The sequence below is a fragment of the Homarus americanus genome, unplaced genomic scaffold, assembly GCF_018991925.1.
Source record: "Homarus americanus isolate GMGI-L3 unplaced genomic scaffold, GMGI_Hamer_2.0 scaffold16712, whole genome shotgun sequence".
NCBI lineage: Eukaryota > Metazoa > Arthropoda > Malacostraca > Decapoda > Nephropidae > Homarus > Homarus americanus.
In genome coordinates this window covers 10,215,022-10,241,521 of record NW_024757794.1, presented here as the reverse complement: position 1 = coordinate 10,241,521, position 26,500 = coordinate 10,215,022, and the positions used below count along the sequence as shown (strand labels likewise).

Here is a 26,500-nt window from a genome sequence, read left to right as displayed (position 1 = left end):
TACTAACATTGGACAACGAAGCTCATAACAAAACTAACAAAGAACAGAGTGCCCGAATGGCTAATAAGCTGTGAAGTGGTAAAAAGATAAATATACAAAATAAGTAATCCAATGATTACCGATGGTAGAGAAAGTCAAAGCAGGGTAAAATATTAAAGTTACCGATAAAACAAGTTTTCTCAAGCATGCTATAGATATCTGGCTTGTCCAATAGATGACGCTAGTGTCGGGGCGTCCAATAGTCTCCTCTCCGTTGCATGACTTCACCGCCAGGGACAAGTGCAAGTACAATATTTTTTTTCATCACTACTGCCTCGCGGCGAACTCGAAATTTAGCCCCTGACTGTAATTTTACAGTACATGCTGAACCGATGTGAACTTAAATGGCGATTTTACTGAATATATTCTGTAATTTGTTTCAATTTGCAAAATAAAATTAAAAAGCATGTAAAAAAATTATTTGTTTAAGACGTGCAATAGGTGAAAGAAAATTCAATTATGGAAATGTAGGTGGTTGGTATAAGTACTGAAGTAAAGGATCACTTAGGTTTAGAAATGTTTTGAGAAAGATAAGTAGGGACTCGAGATTACCAAAGAAGAAAATATAGCACCTACAAATTTTGGAAAAAAAATATTAAAATATGAAATGCAAGAGTTAAAGGGGTAAAAATAAGTAAATTGTAGTCTGAAAATTGAGGAGCACGTTTTGTTATGAATATGAGATTCTCAATTAAATTCATGGTAAAGTACTGCATGTCAGTGACCACAGTACGCGGGCCGATTTCCACCTACAAGAGGAAAATATTACATACTAAATGCATAATTTGGATCTACTCGGGCAAAATGTGTCATTTGTCCATACTACATACACATTATTGAAATATACAAATGCAGATAGTAGTTGTTATTGAATCTTTAATGTGATTTCTTTTGGGGGGCTTTAACACAACAAGAACAAGTTTCATGCTTTTAAAAATATATATATAACTTTTTTGCATGCTTGAGATAATATTTATGTTATTTACAGAGTTTTTTGTTTATGATTATTTGGTCTTATATTATTTACATATAAAAACATGAAAATTTAAAACAAAAATATCGATTAATTTATATCATAGATCCTTATGTTATGTTCCAAGAATATGTGACTCGCTACCAAGTGGATCCAATCCTCTGTCCCTTCACAAGGTCCGTAAGTACGATTCAAAGGATATACACGACCACCACTGTTTTCTTTTGTATTATTACTTTGGTCAGATATAATACATTCCCTCCTTGTGTATGTAAATGCTGTGTAATGTGATATATGTACGACACGTAGCGACACTAACTGCCAACGTAAAATGGCGTCTCTATCACTGCTGAGTAAAAGCTTTTCTTAAAACGATGCCACTAGTCCATTCACGGAAACGAACACTTGACATAATTATAGTATGATAATAATAATTATCGCTGGTTACCATTGATTTTAGTTACTAACGATATATTATCATCGCAGCTGTGTTTGGTTTTATAAGTGGTATGTGTAACTTGGGAGTGATGACGTTTTGGTGTGCATATTTCCCGCCGCTTTTCAAATATTCAGACTCAAATATTTTTTTCCTTTTAGATATCCAAAGATAATTGTTTGGGAGGGAAATAGCATATTGCTTAACACTGGACAAAACTTTTAATCCACCACTCGACTCTGGAATCAAATGACCTACCGTATTATCGCATTAAGTTCATGTTTACTTTGGACGAAATATAACCAGAAAATATCCTGGTATTATTATCGTTTCGGTCATCCAGTGAATTATAAGATTTCTAGTTGAGAAGCAGTGCTGTGACCGATCTTTACCGTTCAGGTTAGGTTAGGTTAGGTAGAATCCAATTACGTACACGAAATGTACCCATGTAAAGAAGAAATGTGGCCTAGTAATTGACCCAGAACAATATTCTGAGCTGTGGTTGTGTTGGTTTACATTTTAGATTAGTTTTTAGCAGGAATATGTTGATGTGTTTGGTGGGAGAGTAAGGAAAGATGGATACAATTCTGTTTGGTAATTTTTGAGAACAGCTCTACCACCAGAAGTTATTTGATTTCTTTAATTTTTTTTTCACATATTATTCTAGTCAGTATTTTAAAAGAGGCTACAACTTTCTGTTTTATTTGTTGTTGTTAGAAGGTCAGATTTCAATAAAACACCTAAATATAAAAAGAACAAACTTTTCTCATAACAAAAAGGAGCTACAGTTATTTAACAAATGTTTACTTTTTTCTCTCAATCAACAATCTTAAATCACCTGTACTGGGCAGGGCATGAAGGATGGGGGAAATTGCCGGGTAAAACACAACAAAAAACTGATCATATAGCACTAAAATGATGCTTATGTGCTTTGTACGTGGAGAAAATTATGTAGCCTAAATATTCCTTCGAAAATTCTGCCGAGTCAGCACATGTTGTTGTCTTCTCCGTTTACAGGCGACTCGCTCTGTGACTGGTCTGAGTGTACGTTCATGTCCACAAAATATGTAAGATTACACCATGACGCTTCAACAAAGTTGCTTTCCTTGTTGCCAGATACTTATTATGTAAATAAGTACTTTCTGTTGAATATGGCAGGGGGTCTTGGGGGAAGAGGCAGACAGAAAGTTAGGTATGTTTCTTTGGTTGGTTAGGTCAGGTTCTATTTTGTTTTAGTAAATGCCGCCTCTTGAAATATTTACTGTAATGATAAGAACATCTGTGGAAAAAATGAATGAGATTGAACAACTCCTTCTGTTAGTAGTGCTGTTCTCATATTACCATTTGTTTTAGTATCCCCGAAAATAATAAGTAGGTAGGATTTTCAACTTCCCATGTATTATGTTCAACTATTAGTTAAACTCCTTCTCATGAGTTGGTTGTCTAAAGCAGTGGTCCTCAATCTTTTGTAGACTCTGGGCCACATTGATCATTGTAAATATAGCGGAGGGCACCAAAACTTTGGATCTACAGTCAAGAAACAAAAATCTCATATATACTGTACAGTTATTTACAGTTTTACACATCTAACTGTTACCAGTTACATACTTTTTACATTTACTCTTGGATTGGATATGTGTATTTACCCCAGTGATAAGGTTGGCTCTCTCTCTCTGGGCCCGGTTTGGGGTAAATACACACTTCCTGTACACGACAATTGTATCAAGTTAGTATATATTTTCATTAATTTCACTCTTACAAAGAATCCCACATAATTCACAATTTTCTAATACAGTAAACCCTCGATAACTCCACATATGGGGCTCTGGCCTTGCTGAGTTATCCCAAGTTCCGACTTATCGAGGCACTTTCCCCCCTCCTACAAAAATACAACAATAAAAAATTATCTCCCCATATATGTGTACATGTAATTACTAAATGTAAAATAGTACACTTCCCAGCACTGCAGGCGAAGAATGAAGCTTCATAGTAGGTGACACAGAGGTATGGTAGGTGATGCAGGTGGCCAGATATGCCAAGATTTTCTCAGATATTTTATTTCTCTGCATTTTCCGAGTTATACTATAATACATTAGAAGACCATATCCATGCTGAGTGATTTGAAATTCCGAGTTATCAAATGCCTAGTTATGAAGGGTTTACTGTAGACCTTTGCGGGTTCCATGATATGGTTCCGACACCTGCGAACTACAGGTTGGGGGACCACTGATCTAAAGTATTGCAGGTATACACACATAGAAAATAAAGTATAAAGAGGGATCTGCTGACTTCCGTAATGATCCATACACCACCCAATGTGTTCATATTCAGTTATACCATCATCTATATATACGGCAGGATATGTCGTTAGCAGCAGATATGTGAGGACACCCTCAGGCAAGGAAGGCAGGACTACCACCACAATACAGGACAAACATGAATATTCCACTTCCCCTCCTCCGTGATGGCATATTGTTTTGCACATAATCCGTGCGGTACTTCTTTTACTGTGTGTACATGCAACACTAATCTCTATAAATTCTACTTGTTTATTAGCAAGATTCTCTTTCTCACAATGATCCGAATAACATGTGTGTAGCGTTCTCTATCAATATTAGAAGAGTATTTCATCAACCAGTTATCAAAATTACTGTACGTAGTTGTAAAACATTTAGTACTTAATGTCAAATGTCTGTTGATGCTGATGCAGCACTGTACAGTAATTATCATCATCCCAGTACAGTATGCACAGTAATACTGGGTTGGCAGCTAAGTGGATAGAGTATATAGTGTGCAGTGTTTATATTAATTCAGGCCAGGGGCATATCCAGTCCACTCAGGTGAGAATGGGTACCTAACGTTACATTTGGGAAGTGAAAGTAGTCTAGTGTAGTGCCGTCCACATTGCCTTATTATGTACTGAAAAAGGTTTAGTCTACCATGTGTTGTATCCTCACTGCCCCCAATGGGCTGTTACATATGCTTACTTTCACCTCCACAGTATATGATGCATGGATTGAACACATCACTATTTTAGTCAGTGGCTTTATTACATGTATGGCAGTGTCAATAATATTAAGCTCTGTGAAACTGTTTTACAGGTACGGTATATGTAATGCAAGATGGATGGAAGTCAATACTGCATTCTTTGGAACAACTACCATGGGTCTCTAGTGAACACACTAAGTGGACTGCGGCGGGAAGGTGACCTGGTTGATGTAACAGTTGTTTGTGGTGATGGCAACAAAGTTCGGGCCCATCAGCTTGTTCTGGCAGCATGTTCGTCTTATTTCAGAGACTTCTTAAGGGTATGTATTGTTATTATGGTAATGTACCCTGTATTAGAAAATTTATTCATGCTCATCATAATGACTTCCCCTGTTTATAGAATTAACTTCAGTACTGTACAATATTTAAAGACTGATTGGTATAGTAAAGGAAGTGGTCGTTGAGCTGGGTCAAACTGTAAAATAGCTCGAGGGCTATTGAGCCGGGTCACCTGGTTCACACACAATGCACAAGTTAGTGTCCCTCCCTTTCCTTGATTCATGTTAGGTTACTTCTGACTCAAGGAGGTTAGGTTAGTTTTACAGTGTAGTCGATAAAAACACAAACAACCCTGCGTGCAATCTAACTCTGGAACTTCCCCCCAAAAAACTTTTTAGTCCACCCTGGTTGGGTCAGTCCCCATCTGTGAGTACCAAATAAACCATGAGGCATAATACTGTATTATCCATAAATCTGTAAGTTTATCTTTTGTTATTTTATCCCCCATAATTACAGAATTAGTCTGTGATTTTAATCTTAATTTATTATACTTTGTGTTATTCCATTAAATGGTACCAAAGATGTTGGCAAATTACTTTTTGATTAGTATACTATCATGTACAATGCAATATAATATTGTAAAGTTTAAATAGCAAAGATATCATGATAATGCAGTGTGCTGTACATATTGTTTTTTCAGTGCTCAATATCTATCTATCGTAGATTAAATTGTGAATACTTTATTGAAATATTGGAGACAATTTGGGCTATTTTAGTATGGAAATTACCTGTACTGATGTTTCCCTATAAATTTGTTAAATATTAATTAAATTTGACATTACAAAATAAAAGCAGAACATTGAGTGTCAGTGTTTTCCTGTTGGTGTACTGAGATTTGTTCACTGTCTAGGAAATTAAGAAATTTTGATTTTCAGTCTGATCTTAGGAATATGTATGTACTATATTTACAAATTTCTCTGAATTCCAGGACAATCCATCGAAACACCCTATTGTGCTGTTGCCCATGGAGATTCGATATCCCGAACTGAAAGCTATGGTGGACTTCATGTACTCAGGCCAAGTATGGATGATAGCAGATATGTCTTTTACTGAATATCCATGATTAAAAAAGGTTGCCATTTGAAATATTTTGTGATATAATAATCAGAAAATATTATGTAAACCTGTTATCATACTGATGTGTACAAAAATGCACTACATTGAAAGTCATGCCTAGATTTTCGTGTAGTGTATGATATTGTATAAATACTGTAGGTTAGGACACATCTTAGTATCTGACTGATCAGAAGTACTGTACAAGTATTAAAAGATATAGGGACGATATATTAAGGAAAGTGCTTTCCTTCTGTAGTTATCACCCTTCTTAGCTAGGCTGATATGTTTACTATCTTGCAGACCTGGGGCCAGATTCACTAACTACTTACGGTCACATTAAGTCCCTCTGATCAACCTTAAGCCTGAAAGGGTGATTCACTAACAGTTTACGACACCCATTAACGAACTTATTGTATTGTACAACAAAAGTTACTCTAGTCCCCGAGTCCTCGTAAGTTTCCGCAAGGTGGAAATAAGGTCATGTAACTCCATTTTCTCTACTATACAACCTGCATCCAAACACACACAGCTGCCAGACATGCTTCAAGTGTCACTAGTGAGAGTGAAGCTATGAAGATAGAACTAATGATTGCTTTAGCTCATGATCATGCACTTCAGAGGGAAAGGGTGTTTAGGGATCTTCTGGACCCTATGCAAATTGGTGACCACCTATTGCTACGGTATTACAGGTTTTCACGTAGGGATATACTCTGGCTAGATTTTGGTCGAGTGACATGGAGGTCTCGTGCAGTCCCAAGACTCCCAATGTGTACCGGTATGTCTGTGTTAATAGCTTTGAGGTTTTGTGTAAGTGGTAGTTTCCAGAGTTTAATTGATGACGTTGCAACTGTGTCAAGAAATATAAAGTTTTATAATTGTATTACTATTTTTATTATTACAGTATTATTATTAATATTTTTATTTGAAATATTTCCTTAAAAATTTGTATGGAGAAAATGTTGAAGCTGAGATGATACACCTTTCCTCTCCCAAGGCAAGCCATACACCGATAAAGAATGGGCTGGCTTTCACTATTACAGAACCTCTTACCAGTTGCTTAGTAATTTGAGAAACTATAATCATATTTTTACCAGTTGCTTGAACAAAATGGCATAATAAAAGTTTTAATGTTACTAGATACTATCGATCATTGAAGTTTGCATCGCCATTTGTGGTGGATGTGAATATTTTATTTCCATAAATTTAGATATCTCTCATAGTGATCAGACAAGGTAGTCATCATTATCATTGGTTATAGACAAATTTTCCATGCTTCTGTGGGTTAGCTACATCCCCAGAAAAGTAGAACTTGGCTAATTTTCAATGACATTCCTCCCTCAAGTAAAATTATTAAAATTCTATTTGGCCAGCTTGGGGCAGTAATTCTATTAAGAATTAGGTTGTTTTATGAGTCAAAATTTTTGTTCTTTTTTCACTGTCCTGAGCTTTCATTTGCATAATCAATTTTTGATATCTTAAATGAATGCTCTCTGGCCAGGTGTGTGTCAACCAGGAGCGTCTCCAAGCATTCATTCGGGGTGCTCGGTACCTGAGAATAAAAGGTCTTGAGGATAATGCTGATGATAGTGATATTGATGTAAGTTTTGTTTTAAAAATGTTGTAAGTCATAGTAGAATTAAAATTAGAAAGAAGTTTACTTCCTTATTCTGCTGTAATTTATTTGAAAATGCTCCCAACATCTGTCTGCCATCTTAGTGTGTCTCTTCTGCACTTTATATTCTATCCTTCTTTGTCTGTATTTTTTCTTCGTCCCTCTACCCCATGATCTGTCTTCTGGAGCCACCATTATGATTTGCTCCTGTTAAATATAACAAAATCAAAAGATTGAAGTTAAAGGTAACAATTGTGTTGTAGTTATAAAACCTAAGTGACGAAGAATTGGACCAAGCTTTAACTATTTTTATTATCACTACTCAAAAGAATACAAGTTTTGATTATGTAAGAAAATGTTTGTGCTTGTGTGGGTAAATAATAGGAAGACTAAAATTTGTTTCAGACCAAGTGAAATAATATTGTATTGCGTTGCAAGATTCAAATATAGATGATCTACTTAAGAACATAATGAGGAAATTGAGTAGAAACAGGAAGCCTTGCCTGCACTTATACAGTGATAACTTTGTGAGCTTTACTGTTTACATGTTATTTATCCTTCAGGACATGGCACCAGAAATAGAAAATGAAAAACCATCAGTGGGTGGAGTCTCCACAGCCGGCGGTGTACCTACAGGGAATGGAGTGGATTCGACTGCCACGACTACAGTCAAGGGTCGACGTGTTAAAGACCATCGTTACACACAGCAGGTATAAAAAATGAGAAGTTACTGTATATAACCCTGATGTTGATTAACTCTGATATTATTGTCCTATAGCCTCTTCTGTAGGAAGGAAGTGTTCTCCCCCTCTTTATTTGTTTGTTTTTCCACAGAGAACGTGTCTTTAAATTATGTATCTTTTTAACGCAGGTTGATTTAGGTGACTCTGATGAGAATCGTGATAAATGGGAAGTTGTGGAACGTAAACCTGTCATCCTCCCAAGGTCACAACCTCCACCACCACCAGGTGTGTTAGCAGTGCAGCTCTTGAAGAAAATGGCTGTAAAATGTTGTTGTTGATGATTCATTTGGTATAGCAGATTTGCTCTTCCAATCTCTTAACTCTTTATACATTTATTTATACAACCTGCATCTGTTTCACTATTAATTAAATTTTTTAGGCACAGGACTCAGGAGACGACGCAGAGCACGATCAGCTCTTAGGAAACGAGCCATGCACCTTAGTAATAACATAGTTTGTTATGAGCAGCGCACTGATGGGTCGGATGGTGGTCACGACCGCTCAGAGCCAATTAACAAAATAAGAAGACTGGGATCACCTGGTATGCATTTATTATGGAAGTAGATAATTTTAGTTTTCTATGGAGAAATTTGAGATTAAGAATAAGATCATTACAGTTTCCCTGATATTCTTTTTTTTTTCTGAAAGATTTACAGCACTTATATAACTGTTAGAAGTTTCAGTTGTTTGGAAAATTAGATAAAGATTGAGAAATAAGAAACAATAATCAGATGAAATATTTTTTTTCATATGAATTATTATTCATTCGGATAACAATAATACAGTTTTTATATCTAAAAGAATTTGGTATTAATCTTGTGTCTGTACAGGTATATTTTGTGTGGCATTATGTGTGCATGTGTATGCATTTGCATAGAAGTTTGTGTGATTACCTGCAGTCTCCAGGTTTACTATTCTCTCCTCTTCATTGATGTGTATCTATACGGTACTGTATATTATCTCTGTTGCAAATTATGTAATAATTTAAAGTTCTATACATACTTTACATATACATACTGTATTATTAATGAAGGAACAAGGATAATGATTGTGGTGGTGTCTGTTTAAATACTGTACTGGTAATGTAATGCATCAGAGATTTTGCCTTTGGACGGTAGGAAGAACTTAAAGTTTAATACCTTTGCAACTACTTTTAGGACACTTCCATGATGATGATCTCGACATTTGTACTTGCACATCTCGCAAGATATGGTCAGTAAGAGATACTGAGGCACTTCTTAAAGTTTGGCGGGAAACTCTTACACAGGTAAGTCCCTTAAGAGTTACCAAAGAAAATTGTCACTTGGTTACAAGCTAGGTTTTTTCCAGTAGTATTTCATGATTGGACAGGGAATAACTATGTATAAAAATAAATGACATGAAGAGGATGATTTATCGTGTACTGTACTGTATATTTCATAACAACAGCCTTTGGTTTGTTTACAGAAAAGTATTCCCCAGTCAACTGTTATTTCATGAGAAAAATATACTTTTGTTGTCTTTCTTTTAACTGTTTAATTCTATTATCAGGTGCCTCCTTCATACTTTATCCGATCAATGGCACTGTGCAAGCGGGTGGCTCGCAGACTACAGAGTAGGGGTATTCAAAAGAGTTGGCGACAGTGTCAGGTTGGTGAAGTGCACACACTGTATACTGTATTGTACTATAATTACCAATGTATGGTTTACTAGTTAGCAATCAGTAAAAATCTAGATTTAATGTGTAGTGTTGCAGTAAATACTCTCCTGATACAGTACAATATAAATTTTTATTTGATGTTTGTAAGAGTAAACTAGTTTGGGGGGTGTGATATCAGTGACATGTCCAGGACATTTTGGATGGGGTAGCCAAGGTGGGGCACAGGCCTGGTGTGTGTGTGTGTGTGTGTGGAGGGGTATATAAAATTTCAAATGAATGCCAGATGATGGAAATGCATTAATACAGTGGTTCAATGAATTTAATGCCTCAAGTTAGGTTTGTACATCTTCCTATTGAAATAATTCATACATCAATTTCAAAACTCATGACATTATCTATTTCCATGTTTGAACTCAAGGCCAAGATGATATATTAAGAAAATGAGCATACAACGCTAATTTCACTTTCAAAGTGTCTACTATAACTGTTAAGTAACATTTCAAGAATAGTACCAACTTAAACCTGTTGAAGAATAAAAATAACTCAAGTTGCATTTTAGCTATTCCCAACCAGTGATGTCCAAATGAGGTTACACCACAGTAACCTAATAATCATCTTAGAGTAATAAGGATACGTGATAAGGTAATAATCCACTTAACTCCATTTATTGAATATAATATAAATGAAATTTCAATAATATCATGAACATTGTTCAGAATCACACTGTAATACATGAGCACAAAAAAGAACATAAAATTCACATAAAGTTCAAAGTCACAACCCTTATATTGCGAAGCTATATACACCTTTAGAACAGCTAAATTCGCCTGTACTCGTGCTGGATGGCGAACATTTTAAAGAACTCGTCCATGTCTAATGACTTTGCTCTTCTAGCCTCAATGCTGAGAACACACAGGTTACTTAGTCTGCTGGCTGCCATAGTTGTGCACAAATGGCTCTCTATGAGTTAAAGAGCTGAGAAGCTGCACTCACAGGCAGCGCTGATTACTGGGAGGGCCAAGGCAATCCTGCACAGACGGAACAGTTCATTAAAGACCTCTTTGTAGGGCTCTAGGAACACCGTCAGCTCTAATACACTGGACAGCTTCTGCATTCCACTTTGAGCTTTCCTTTCCAAAATCTTCTTTGCTTGGTGCAGCTCATGGCTGAGATCTTCAACATCACACTCATAGATCTCTGCTAAGCAAAATACAGCTTCCTCCTCCAAAAAACTCTTGCTCTTTGGATCCGGGGCATGTATTCCTTTCATGATGTCACAATTTGGTTTAGAGAAGGGTCTCTGCAACTCACAAACAGTGGTGTCCACGATGGGGTAAAATATTCTCCTCCTGAAGCTGTCTTTGCCACCAACATTACACCTATTGTGGATGTTATAATAGACCCACCCAGTCTGCAGTTGACTTTTTGTGACCTCTTCTCAGCATTTTCAACTGCAACATTGCACTGATTAGCAGTGTCTACAATGCCTTTCCATAGCTCCTCAAATGACTCGTTCCTGTACATCTGAATTGTATCCTGAAGTGCTTCGACCATATCCACGGTCCTAGTTAGGTCAAGCGAAGGTGATTGTAGCATGTTGGATAGCAACTTAGTATCCCCAAGGAGTTATTGAAAAGTTGCAAGAAGACCAATAAATGTGAGGTCTATTTGTGTAAGGAAACCTTGAGCTTCTACAGATGTCTCCACTGTTTTCAAGGTCTATCTCATGCAGAACACGTAATATAGCAGGTAATCTATCCATTAGATTCCTGCAAGCCAAGTAACAACATGCCCACCTGGTGTCCCTAAGTTTTTGCAATTCCCTGGGCTCACCACCATACATTTCCCTCTGAGCATCCATCCACTTTTGGTGCACATAATGTGTTCAATATTCAGGCACTCAAAAATTACAATGACTACTTGAGAATATTAATTTCTTGCCTCAAAAATCATTTCACACGGTCGGCGCCTGTGTAAACAGAGCTCCCGGCTTCCCTCTCAGCTAACCGGCAACCATTTTCTTCTATTTCTATCAATGGCAGACTTAATTGAACAGTGTGGACCTCATAATTATTGCGTTGCGCTCAAAATTGAGTTAATTAATTTGTTCAACGACCTATCACCGAACACATCTCCCCATATTGCTTTGTTAGACTGTTAGTCATAGGTGTTAGTATTGCAATTTTTTTAGCTTACTTATTAAGGTATATGGTCAGATTGTACAGTAACTGATATGTTGAGAGTGAGAAAGTAGCTCCCTTTTCATAACTAAGATAAAGGATAAAGGAATATATAAGAATGGGAAGTTGATGAGGTTTTTATACCAAATTGTGAGCAAAGTTATTTAAGAGAAAGTGAAATATGATTGTTATCGCTCATTCAGAATAATTTTTTGAAATACACATACAGTATACTGTTATTGATAAGGTTATTATATTAAGTGTAATCTTCATGTATCTAGGTGAAGATGAAGAATCTACGCCGAGAAGTACGTCTTTATAAAGAATCTGTCGGGCGAAGCAATTCACGCAAGCCGTCAGAAGTTGCTACAGCTTGTGAAAAGCTCTTACCTGATATTGAAGAGATATTTAACAAGGTAAGCACCAGGAAAGTCTTCAGAGAAATTTCATATACTTCTCTGCTTAACAGTGTAGGAGCTGAGGAAAAAATCAGCTTATTGTAAAATTTAGATTAACCTTATTCTTTAAAATCCACTCCTTTCAGAACCTCTAAGCCCTCCCAAACTTGAGATTTTTATGTTTTCAACATAACCCATGACTATATGTTTTCAAGATAACTTATGAAATTTTTGTACACATAAGGTAAACAGACATTTATTTTAGGCATCACAGAGTGCTTGGGAGCCATAATACAGAACTAGTACACAGAAGGCACAAATACACAGTGATAGAAAGCTAGGTGAACAGTAGGGCAACACAGTCAAAATGTAGCGAGTGATGTGTGGCAACTAACACTTTCTGTCTTTTGGGCAAATCCTGTAGTAGGTAGGAGAACATGCTCAAACTTGTCTCATGTCACCACATTTAAATTAGTGGGAAAATGTGTAACCAAGCTCGGCTATTTTGTGGGTGGGGCTCATACATGATCTTGAAGAACCAATACCTAACCCCTTATATCCCAAACAAAGTTAACTTTGCTGATGTATGATTTGACTCATTTATGACCTTAGTTTTTCTGAACCCCAAACATTTGTGGGGAAGGAGAGACTTCACATGTTGTTTCTCCCATTCTGGGATGCTGAAAACTTTCCTGTCACTCTAAGACTTTAATTTGTAAGGTTTTGATAGCTATAATATTAGGGTTTATCAGAATAATTGCATTAAATACTAATTATAGTAGTGATGCTCTAATGTGGTGCTTACTTACTAGGAGGAAGAAATCCGTCGAGAATGGTACCATATGCGAGCAGAAGAAAGGTTAAGAGCAGAGGGAAGATTGGTTGATGGTGAAGCAGCACCTGCAGATATATTGGCCCAGGTAAGAAATGGTATAAATATTAAAGGAGAGTTAATATACCTCTTAGAGATTATAATACAGATGTACCCTCAACTATATTCCTTTTATAAAACCATCTGTACTTGGGGGGTGGTGATCCTCTCATAATTCCAGAATTTCCCCTTGAAAACCAGAAAAAAAATCTGTAAATACTGTACATTATTGTCTTGCCTCTCCATTTTTCTGGTGTGTCGATCATCTGACACCACCATCTTTGTTTACCCAAATAACTGCATAGATAAAGCATTTTTCTAGGCCTCATATTTTCTTAATATTACCCCTTAGCTATCAGTTTATAGTAATGCCTTCCAAAAGACCAGCATGTTATTTAAAAAATGCATGGCCTGCAAAGTGCCAACAGCTACTGTATCATTCACCAAAGATAAAAATTTGGAACTGCTACAAAAATGTGACAGTGGAGTCGCTGTAAAGAGGCCTAGTTAAGAGTGTGAAGTTGGAACCTCAACAATTTATGGTTTATAGAAAAACAAAGGTTGAAAAAAATTTGCACCAAAAACTATGAGCAAGCAAAAAAAAAAACATTCTGGCAATCTAATCAAAATCAGGTTTGCTTTTGCTGTGACAATATAATGAGCAAGGTGACCAGACGTCCCAATTTTTCAACGAGTGTCCCGCATTCTGACAGCTTCCCGATAACGTCCCGCATTTTCAGAATTTGTCCCAAAGTGTCCCGCTTCATTAATGAAAGTTTAAATTTTGACAAAAAAATTCAAAACGTTTTTGAGAGAGGTTGGCAGTGGCACAAAAAGTAATGTTTGGCAACTTAGCCCTCCAGCTTCATATGTTTACTGTCCTGTTCTGGCTGTGTGCATAGATGCCATATGTTACTTGATAAATTTAATATTTTTCATTCACATGAGTGTAAAATTCTGTTAGTTGCCATTTATAAAGACCTTGGCCAAAATAAAAAGTGCATTGCAATGTCACAGTGGTTTTTGTACATATGTTGCATTCTAATTCTCAATATATTACGTACAAACATTGAAAATGTATACCAAAAAGAGAAGAAATTTTACGAAAACAGGCGGAAGACTGCAACTGCTCACTGAATCCTCAGTGTTGGTGAAGCCACTTGGAGTATTACACACGTGACATGCACAAAAAAATTTGAAAAGTTATTTTGTATTGGACGGTTTTTCTTCATTTTGGTTGGGAAAATGCAAAAGCCAGAGTGTATAGTACTTTTAATTCCTCTCTGCAATCAAAATACTGTACCTACTCCTTTTTTACAAAAATAAAGACAAAGTGATGTACTGTATAGTGTATGAAATGTACCAGTTTAGCATTGTACATGGTGGAGATAATGATATTGCTAAGCATCTGATCTCACAGACACACAAAGCTGCTGATATCAGTGCCTCATCAAGCAAAACAGTCACTACCTTTTTTAAAAGTGTGTTCCCTAGCAGTAAGGATCTGGAGGTGGCTGCTGTTGACTGTTTCTGGGTCTACCGTACAACTGAAGAGAATCAAAGCTTTCAGCCAAAATTTTGATGTGCCAGAGCTAAATGGCATACAATTGTTACAAATGTATTTGCATCATTTGTCTTATCATAACTGGATAAACAGTTGAAGGATACTCTTTGTATAGCAATATTAACTGATGCAACCAACCACGGGAGCACCAAAATCTTCCCTGTACTGATTCGCTTCTTTCAGCCCTATGAAGGTGTTCAAGTAAAACTCATTGTCTTTCAGTCTCTGCCTGGAGAAACCTCGGATATTATGGTGAACTATTTAACAGATATTATCAAAGAATACAGATCTTGGCAAGAAATCAGTTGCTTTTTGCGGTGATAATACAAACTGTAATTTTGGTGGAGCTCAAAGAAAAGGAGTTTATAAAATTTTCAGAAAACTTAATACGTACTTAGGTAAAGAATTGATTGGTATTGGTTGTTGTGCCCACATTTTATATAATGATGTGCAGACTGTCTGCTACTGTTTGCCAATTGATGTGGAAACAGTTGTTAAAATATTCATATTTCTACTTGTATACAGTTAGAGTAGAAGACTTGAAGGACTTCTGCGATTTTGTGGAAATTGAATATAAATAGCTACTGGGGTACAGCAAAACAAGATGGTTAGCACTAATGCCTGCTGTGGAGAGAATTCTTGAAATGTTTCCTGGCTTAAAGTTGCATTTTCTCAGTCAAAGCAGTGTCTTGTGCTGAAGATTTTTTTTTTTTTTTTTTTTTTTACAACCATTGTATCTTAAAGATACAACAACAGTTGAAGTTATGATCGCAATCAATGATTTGAAGCAAAATCTGCAGTCCAAGAAAGACAATGTATTTTTGCCTATCTGCATTGGAGAAAACTAGTGAAAGATTTTTGTGACACATGTATTCAGTATTTAAGCTAGTGGTCGGGTCACTTGCAACACTTTGCACATATGCAGTGGGCCTCATTAAAGCAAATACCAAAATTGGCAAGACGTTGAGAAAATAATGGATACTGTTGCAGAAAAGATATTCAATGATTCAAAGTTTGATAACGAGTTATTTGGTGAGTTTTGCTGTGTTACAAGTTATTGTTTCTGATGAAAAAGTGTCAGAGTGTAATGCAGCTAAGTTACCTACAGACCAGCGCTGGGTACAAATGTTCACTCACGTTAAGGACAGAAATGTTACCCACCGGCACATGTTAAAATTGGTTCAGTTCATTCTGCGTCTCCCTGGAACAAATTCATCTACTGAATGTATTTTCTCTCAAATGAACAAACTGTGGACATGAAAAATCACAACTAAAAGTCCCAAACCTCAAAGTCTTACTAGTCACAAAAGTTAACTTCAGTCAAACCTGTCTGGAATTCTACATTATGCTAAGATCAGCTCCAGAGATGTTAAAACAAATCTTATCCAGTGAAAAGTATGAGCATTAGAAGGTACAGTTATTTTAGTTTTGGGTCAAGTATAACTATAATCGGTGTTGGTGTATTTATTGTAGGGTTTTTCTCATGATTTTTGGTATGTCCCACATTTAGCTCCAAGAAATATGGTCACTTTAATAATGAGAGAGTACCATACCTGATCAGAAAAGAAAAAAAACAATGTTATGTGACAGGTTACTTGCAGTTGGATGAATGCTTTTGGCATATTAGTCTCCAATATTTATAGTCTGCTGTATCTTTTTATGTTAGTAGAACTACTAATAGATGGCTTGTGAATTTGTGTCACCTTATTTCAGGTTGCTGTTTTGGCAGACTCAGATTTATGTGATGAAGATACAGATGCCCAAGAATGTGTGGCAGCTGATGGCTTAGAAACAGAAGGTGAAACAGGGGCATTCACAGAGGGGGAAGGGTTCACTGAGGGTGAAGGAGCCTTTGAAGGGGAGGTAGATACACATGTAGTTCATGCTCAGGCTGAGACTGCAGTGCACCACATCGTCGAAGATGTGACCTTACAGGTGGTCACTAAACAAGAACCTCAGTCTGGTGCAGAGATTTAAGAATACAGGAGGTCCCCAGGTTATGTACGTCCAACTTACGAACATTCGCTGATATGAACGAGGTTAAATTTTAAATTTACAGTATTTTATTTACCTGATGACTTATTTACTTTCATTTACTGTATTGTGTCATTCTATTTCTTATTTTCTCCTAAATTAAGTGATTTTAGATGTTTATAAGGATTTAGTAATTTTAAACATTCATCTGTAAGTAAGGTATGCACATAAGGGTACTGTATGTGGTTTGACTCGAGTACATTTTCATCTTAAGAACATCCGTAGGAATGGAACTCGTACGTAACCCGGGGACTGCCTGTACAGTATTATTACTGTACGTGTCTGTGGTCATTAATGATGGGATTATAAGACTGCTGTAGGCATCTTTTTATTTCCATCAGATTGTTTGTAAATTTGATTTTCTATGAGGATGCTGATTATTTTTGTGCCACTAAAGGGGACAGTGATTAAAGTTGCCACAATCAGATATTTCAGTTGAGGTCGGACCAAATGACCAGATCAGAATTATAGACCTCTCAGAGCAGTTTGGGTTTAAAAAAATAACCACCTTAATTCCAAGGTGTAAAACATTTAAATTCTTAAAAAAAAAACTGTAAACTTCCAAGAATTTGTAATTATAGTAATTACTGAGAATATCATTAATGTCCATTATACTTTGAGATTAGATCACAGAATGCTTATATAACTTATTTCTATATATAATAAAATTTAAAATTGCAATAGAATTAACTTATTTTTATATATATAACCTGCACAGGACTCCTGACATGCATGATTGGAACTAAACTCCAGAAAATTGCACCACAACTACAGTTTTAACCCATCAGTTGCCTCTTAAAATAAACAAAATAGATGTACTGTACTGTACACATTTTTTGAACCTCTAAAGCAAGAGTGGCCAGACTTTCATGTGACTGGATCTACTTTTTCCATGGTTATCCAAACGTGATCTACTAGCCCAATTTTTTCTAACCTCCAGCAGATAATGAATAGATTTTGAGTCTTAATGGAGAGAGAAAGAGAGTGAGTGAGTGTAACTAATAATAAAATTAAATTAATACAATACATAAAAAAATTTTGCAAGTGCTTATATAATTTTCAATGTATAATCATACATTCTAAGACTGGCATGGGGGAGAACTTATTTTACTGATGTGATGATTTGCACTGCATGGCATCAGAAAGCTGTGTGCAGGCTCCCAGTGGGTGAAATTTGGCAGATTTTTATGTTAGTGGTATAATTTTCTGTGACATTATTTATTAATTATTCCCAAATTATTTAAATGATCCTTCCGTGTTAAATGACTGTTAGAAGCAAGGACAAAACGTGTCATGAATGTAGCTACCATTAATGTAAATAATTTATTATTACACTATATATATATATATATATATATATATATATATATATATATATATATATATATATATATATATATATATATATATATATATATATATATATATATATATATATATATATATATAATTTTTTTTTTTTTTTTAATAACGGACGGATAGTGGTGTTGCACGTGTACTGTACCTGTAGGATCCCTGTTGATGGGCTACACTGCTACTGCCCATCCCACGATTTTTCAGAAATTGCTTTGCGTTACTGGTAGATCGCACTCAATGTCTTAGCCACCCCTGCTCTAAAGCCTTTTCACCTAAAATTCTCTAATACCTTTTCTAGTTTCTCTTCCCTTTATAAATCATTTTAACGTAACGTTACTCAGAGTACTTTAGTTTTTCTGTTGAAAATTATATTTAATAAAGCTTTACACATGTGACTTAACAAGCTAGGTAGTAGGCAGCTACCAAACAGGGAGGTACTACTGCCTGGGAAGATATTGGAAGCATAATGTGTTGTCTAATGGTAGACCCTGCTGCCGTATGGCATCACGAAAATTGTGACCAAGTCCCAGGTTGCTGATCTGACTTTCTGCCTCATTTACACACAATTGCAGGGTCTCGATTGTTTCTCTTACCATTGCCAACACAACATACATATATTGTTTCTCACTCTTGATCTTTTTTTTTTCATTTTTGTATGTCTTTATTATTGTTATTATTATTATCATTATTATTTTTATTTTAAAATTTATTTTGAATTATTATTATTATTGTTATTAGATTTTTGCCCCACCTGCCCCGATGTGGGTCAGTGACCTGTGCCCGGGTGAGCTAATCCCAGTAAAAAAAAAAAAAAATGATACACTAATAGCTCCTGGTTTTGTAGGTATGTACTGAAATAGCATACATACTGGTTTTCTTAAAACCCACTGGGAAGTTTTCCTTTGCAGTAAAGAGTTACATATTTAAATCAAACATTTGGTCTCATTTATTTCACAAATTCTACTGGAAGTTTATCAACTCCACACAGGCCTAACCAATTTTAATTTTACTCATAACTGTATCACTTCTTTTTCCCAATTGATAGCATGATATATTTCGTACCGTCATGCTCTCATTATTATACTTTTCTACACATACCGCTTAGTTTTCTTTTATTGTATGCTAAAAAGGTTATCATCATCTTTAGGTGAAGATGAAACAACAGGAATGCTTGAAAAATCTTTATAGTGTCTGTTCATGGCGGTTTTAAGAATGAATTGAAATTCGGCGAAGTAGGAAGTCCATTGCCTTTCCTCACCAGAGGAGTAACTTTTATTGATAGAAAAAGTTATCTAGTAAAGGACCAGTCAATCAAACATTATATATTTTAGAGGAGAAAAATAAGTGAAGCATCAAAGATATGGAAAGAGGGGTGGACAGCAGACCTTTCCCTCTATAAATGGAGTGACAGTACAGTCGAAAATATAAGAACAAGTCCACTACACATTTAAAGGAGGGAAACTAATAAAACCACAAATACGGTATATGGGAAAATGTTAACTCAATACCTGGTCTGAAGGAGACACTTCATCTAACTTCAAATTCAATATACTGTATATCTATATTTTTACAAATACAGTACAGGTAAACGTATTGTATTTGAGAATTTTAATACTCTACAAACTCTTTATCATATTAGGGATGTATTTTCAGCATGTTGCAAATTGTAAAAAGATCAGAGAGGAACTTAAAAATAATGTAAATTGTGAGATCGTTTACACAGTTGGATCACTTCTTAAAATTAATATCAATGCATTCTCTAACTTAACCCCTTAAATAAATTTATGGTGGATGGTTACCTTTGTGGCAAGTTTAATAGGAGACTAAAATACTGTATTATAATTAAGATACAATGTACTGGTACTTTGTTTCTTTATGTTGTTAATATTTCTTTGCAATTGTATTCAACTGGCATTACTTTTAAATAAGAATTTTAAGAAAATATTAAATATATTGCACTAAATATTTTTTGATTTGATTGCAGTACAGTACCTTACTCCATCCAAGAACATGAAGCACTTCTTATATAAAATAATAAAATTAAAAGATTGAAGAAATATATTGCCATCAAGTTGATTCATTTTCAGAGGAAATTACAAAATGATGAAATACTGTATACTTACATGAACTGTCCCATGTATTATTGCTATATTGCAGAGTGCAAACATCAACAGATATTGTTAGTTATTTCAAAAAGCCTTTTCCCCGTTTCCATTTGTTTACTGCAAACAGAATAGGTATATTATGAGTACTTATGGTAATTTTAAGATATGCCCCAATATTATACAGTACACCCTTGGAAATGACCACTATGGTATCATCGCCAGCCAAGTGCCAGTGTTGTCTTTAAAGATCTCTTCCTTGTGCTGTACTAAAAAATTTAACAAATATTTTCAATGTCATAAAACTAAAAGGTCAGAGAAGAACTTAGAAATTATATTGATTGTGAGATTGTACACAGCAGTTGTATCACTTATGTAAACTAATATCAATGAGTTGTCGAACTAAACCCCATAAATAAATTTGTGGTGGATGTTTACCTTTGTGGCACATTTAGCAGACAAAAATATTGCACTGTTTTGTCTATTTTTGGTTTTAGTGTTGTATTTAGTAAATAAACATTCTGTACCTAGATTATAAAGTATTGTATTGCATCCTAAACCACATAAAAGAGTAAAAACATAAAACATTAGGAAATAGACTTAACTTGAATCAAACTTATTTTTCCTACTCACGTTTTAAGCCTGAGCACAGCTGACAGCATAACAAGGGGTGGGATGAAGTAAAACTTGTTTGCCCATTAAACAAGCTTTAATTAACTCCTTTCACAACACATCTGAAAGTAACATAAGGAAACTATTACAATACAAAAATAACAACAAACATAAAATGAATGTTTCTGTAGGGGGCGCCGGTGGGTAGAACGGTACCGCTCTTGCCTCGCAAGCGAGATGTCAGAGGTTCGATTCCCTGGCCGGTGGAAAGTTGTTCGGACACTTCCCAGCCTCCCTTGGTCCCTGTTCACCTAGCAGCAAAGTAGGTACCTGCTGTAAATCAAAAGTTGTGAATTTGTATTCAGGGACAAGTTGTTGGAGCTTCAAAACTTGAAGAAAAAAAAGCTGTACGCTGATTGGCTGGTAAGCGCGCGGCCGGAGCTCAGTTGGGAGTATGTATATATACATGTATATATATATATATATATATATATATATATATATATATATATATATATATATATATATATATATATATATATATGTATATATATATATATATATATATATATATATATATATGTATATATATATATATATATATATATATATATATATATATATATATATATATATATATATATATATACGTATATATATATATATATAAATATATATATATATATATATATATATATATATATATATATATATATATATATATATATATATATATATATATATATATATATATATATATATATATATATATATATATATATATATATATATAATATATATATATATATAATATATATATATATATATATATATATATATATATATATATATATATATATATATATTAATCAGTTTAATTGTCTATATATCTATATACGGTATATATAAAGAGGGTAACATGCTATTACCTGTACAGTTACAATCTAGCGGGTTAGGGGTTAAATCTAGCGGATTTTGGAGTCTCATATTGCGGGAATGTAAATTTGTAGATGGCAACACTGCACACACCAGTGACTGGGCCCTGATCACATGAATGACGTCCTGTGACTGTCCTTTGTCGTTTCCTGCACACACGTTCACGTTTCCATATACAGTAGGTGTGTTATTATGATGCTGCGGGGAATTTATGTTATGAAAGAGTGCCACGAAATATCAAAATTTGTGAAATAATGACGGGTGAATGACAATCTAACAGTAGAAGCTTATTACTTTATAACTGTCAGTGGTGCATGCTACGTGGACAGGGCTTAATCCATCCTTAATCTACACATACAGCAACTATTTTTATTCTGAATCAGGTAAATTTTTACTTTAGGACATAAGTCTCTAGGGGTTGACCAATATGTTTTCCCAGTGTATTTTGGTGTGTTTTAAACTAATCTTTGACTATCATTTCTGGCGGAAATGGCTAGTCCCCCCCCCCCATAAAATAAATAAATAAATAAAAAATAAATAAATAAACAAATAATAATAATAATAATAATAATAATAATAATAATAATAATAATAATGGGGGACAGCCTGGGAAATCGGGGTTTTTGGGTGGGGCAGAAAACGAAAATGAGTCGTCTGATTATCAAAACCTAACCTAACTCCTAGCCGGGACCTCTGCCCCCGGATCCCTGGCAGGCCAAACCTGACCCCCAGCTGGAGGCGGACCCCTGGTATGCCTAGCTTAAACTAACCTAAATGTTACAGTATTTAAAAACTTTGGGGGGTACCATATCCAAAAGAACAATACCTTAATTAGAAGTGGAAGGGCTAGGGATACGTAATAATTGGATAGAATAATCATCTTTCTCGTAAAACTCGACAATAAACTTAAAATAATCGTAGTAGCACAAACGACAACCAACCTCCACCACGGCAATTGTGAAACTGGTCAATGAAATTAAAATCATACCCTGGCTGCTTCCTTTGAGAAAAATCAAATGTGATTGGTTGAAAAAAATTTGCGTGATGAAATCGATGCCTCATTGGTCACGACTGGATGACATCAGTCAACATTGTGCATGTGTGATGGTCAGATCACATCTCAGAGACGAAGACTGACAACTAGTTAAAATCAATTAAATTCAACTGTGTTGCTAATATCCATTTTTGCCAGGTATATACTTGTATGGGGTTCAAAATGCTCAGAATAGGGAGATCTAAATGTTTCAGTAGTTTATAACTTTCGGGGGCACTATGTCCGAAAGTAAAATAATACCCTGAATCATAGTATACAGCATGAAAAAGTTCACTCAGTGATGAACCGTCGGAAATTTACTTTCGCAACGTTTGAACTCTGCTACTTTCCCCCATGTTATCATTATAGCCTATAGTCAGTTTTATTCCGTTTGACGTAAAAATCCACGGCTGACATCACCGCCCAGGCTCTAATATAATCAATATACTCTACAAACTCTTAAGCATATTAGGGATGTATTTTCAGCATGTTGCAAATTGTAAAAAGATCAGAGAGGAACTTAAAAATAATTGTAAATTGTGAGATCGTTTACACAGTTGGATCACTTCTTAAAACTAATATCAATGCATTCTCTAACTTAACCCCTTAAATAAATTTATGGTGGATGGTTACCTTTGTGGCAAGTATAATAGCAGACTAAAATACTGTATTTTAATTAAGATACAATGTACTGGTACTGCACTTTGTTTTTTTATGTTGTTAATATTTCTTTGCAGTTGTATTCAACTTGTACAGGTTTTACTTTTAATTAAGAGTAAAATTTAAAGAAAATATTAAATACAGTGCACTAAATACTTTGATTTGATTGCAGTACAGTACCTTACTCCATCCAAGAACATGCAGCACTTCTTATATAAAATAATAAAATTAAAAGATTGAAGAACTATATTGCCATCAAGTTGATTCATTTTCAGAGGAAATTACAAAATGATGAAATACTGTATACTTACATGAACTGTCCCATGTATTATTGCTATATTGCAGCGTGTAAACATCAACAGATATTGTTAGTTATTTCAAAAAGCCTTTTCCCCGTTTCCATTTGTTTACTGCAAACAGAATAGGTATATTATGAGTACTTATGGTAATTTTAAGATATGCCCCAATATTATACAGTACACCCTTGGAAATGACCACTATGGTATCATCGCCAGCCAAGTGCCAGTGTTGTCTTTAAAGATCTCTTCCTTGTGCTGTACTAAAAAATTTAACAAATATTTTCAATGTCATAAAACTAAAAGGTCAGAGAAGAACTTAGAAATTATGTTGATTGTCCACCATAAATAAATTCGTGGTGGATGGTTACATTTGTGGCACATTTAGCAGACAAAAATATTGCACTGTATTGGTTATTTTTGGTTTTAGTGTTGTATTTAGTAAATAAACATTCTGTACCTAGATTATAAAGTATTGTATTGCATCCTAAACCACATATACGAGTAAAAACATAAAACTTTACGAAATAGACTTTACTTGAACGAAACTTATTTTCCCTATTCAAGTTTTAAGCCTGAGCACAGCTGACAGCATAACAAGGGGTGTGATGTTGGGTGAAGTAAAACTTGTTTGCCCATTAAACAAGCTTTAATTAACTTCTTTCACAACACATCTGAAAATAACATAAGGAAACTATTACAATACAAAAATAACAACAAACATAAAATGAATGTTCCGAACAAAGAAAACTAGTAATATCTCCGTTAGGCGGAATCCTTCAAACCTGGAACTCTCCAATTGCCAGAATTGAAATTTGCTCAGAATTTTTCCTAAACATTCCCTAAATTCTTGGTTTGGGAACAAATTCCGTGGTTGAAAATGAGGAGCATTTTCTGAAAATTAAGAAAAAATCTGGAAAATCTATCCAAATTTTTATTTCTGGGTCTGGGAGCAATTATCGATTGTGAAATAATGCGCATTTACCAAAATCTTAGAAAATCACTCCAAATCTTTCTGCTCAGGATGTTAATCTTCCTTTCTGGCTGTCAACACCCTACCTCCCCCCTCCTCCCAGCCAACAGGGGAGGTAGAGGGGGTGGGTGATAAGATTAATGGCTTTAAAGTTTTCTCTTATAAAATGACACATACTTGACTTAGCAGAATATAACTTACATTGCTGGAATACTTGTAAAATGACGAACAATTTGAGTATAAACATGTCATAGTTTGCACAAGAGATTTATTTTTTAATCCTTTAGTGTAGTGCATTTGAGTACAAAATGACTCGTATACTGTAGTAATATACTGATCAAAATTATGGCTTTTTCAAAGGGAAAAGTCCTTATAATTAGCCCCAGTCAGGACATTATGTTATCGAATCTTACAGTGTATTTCAAATAAATTCTTTGTTTAGTTCTGTACAGAGAGACTTGGGGATAGAAACTGTAATAATTTGAGCTTATTAATGCCAGTACCCTTCATATACAGTAAAATATTTATTTTTACCTCATTATTCGGCTTGTCATTTAAGGATACAGTATATTTGAAATGGCTCATAGAGGATTTATTCAGTATCATTATGGTATCAAATTCATCCCTTTAACACAAATAGAAGTTTATAATGAATGCTGTTAGGAAGGGAGAGAGGGAAGATCCATTGGATGGTAAATGTGACCCCCCCCCCCTTGCAAAGGGTCGCCTCACTAATTGTTTGGCACCAACTACAGTACGGGGTACTGTACTGCCTCATTCATTATACAATATTGTCTTTTTTTCATTAATTAGTACAGGTATGTTACTGTAATAATCTGTGCTTATTAATACCTATACCCAGTGGTGGGCACGGTTCCGCTAACCACTAATTAGCGAAGCTAACTTTCTCGTTAGCGGATTAGTGTTTTCGCTAACTTTGGAAACCATTAGCGGACCAATTAGCTTCCGCTAAATTTAGTTCCGCTAACAAAATTTATACATGTTTGTTCCTGTCTCTTGTAAGCGTGTGATGCCGCAACGCGTGTCTCCAACAGCCAGTCAGGCACGCTTGGCTGACTGCGTGTTAGTACGTGCAAAGATATCTTGAGGGCCAAGAGAGCCACCCTGTTAGATGGCAACTTTGAGAGGCTGATGTTTATGAAGGGCAACCAGCATCACGTCGAGGCGATGGAGAAGGCCCAGCCACTGCAGCCGGAGTGAATGGAATTTTTCGATTATTAAAGTTTAATACTTTTTTTACAGTAAACAAAGACTGTCAGTGTATGTTGAAAGAATCATAGAATGTAATTGTAAACTAATGTATAATTTCATTTCTCATTTATTTGTTAATTTAATTAGGATTTTTTGTGTCAATATTTTTGGTTATGCAAAGTACTGCATAAGTTCATAACCAGGATGTCATCCAAGGTGTGTGCCAAACAAAATTTTCTAAAAACTTACTTTTCATTAAAGTTTAGAGTTTTCTGTTTATTTACATGACTAAGACCAACAAAAAGTTATATAAAAATGCACTGGCATAATGACTAAGATCAACAATAAGCTATATAAAAATGCACTGGTATAATGTGTACGTGGTTGGTATTGCATATTTACATGAATAATGAATAAGGTCGATAGGTTGTATGAGAATGCAAATTAA

The 26,500-nt window shown here is 35.0% G+C and overlaps 1 protein-coding gene across 3 annotated transcripts; it reads left to right on the top strand.

Annotated features, from left to right (window-relative positions):
• Window positions 1-1,111: 1,111 nt before the first annotated feature.
• On the top strand, window positions 1,112-17,895 carry LOC121857793. Of its 3 annotated transcripts, none has more exons than XM_042354010.1 (12): window positions 1,112-1,188; window positions 4,550-4,756; window positions 5,704-5,796; window positions 7,330-7,428; window positions 8,007-8,153; window positions 8,315-8,411; window positions 8,566-8,727; window positions 9,344-9,453; window positions 9,717-9,815; window positions 12,287-12,421; window positions 13,216-13,323; window positions 16,552-17,895. In XM_042354010.1, the coding sequence occupies exons 2-12, from the start codon at window positions 4,571-4,573 to the stop codon at window positions 16,813-16,815; spliced, it is 1,500 nt and encodes a 499-aa protein (XP_042209944.1). In that variant the 5' UTR covers window positions 1,112-1,188; window positions 4,550-4,570; the 3' UTR covers window positions 16,816-17,895. The 3 variants fall into 3 exon arrangements, with proteins under 3 accessions (XP_042209944.1, XP_042209943.1, XP_042209942.1); XM_042354009.1 differs by having other exon boundaries at window positions 1,136-1,192; XM_042354008.1 differs by lacking the exon at window positions 1,112-1,188 and adding an exon at window positions 1,360-1,519.
• The last annotated feature ends 8,605 nt before the right edge of the window (window positions 17,896-26,500 follow it).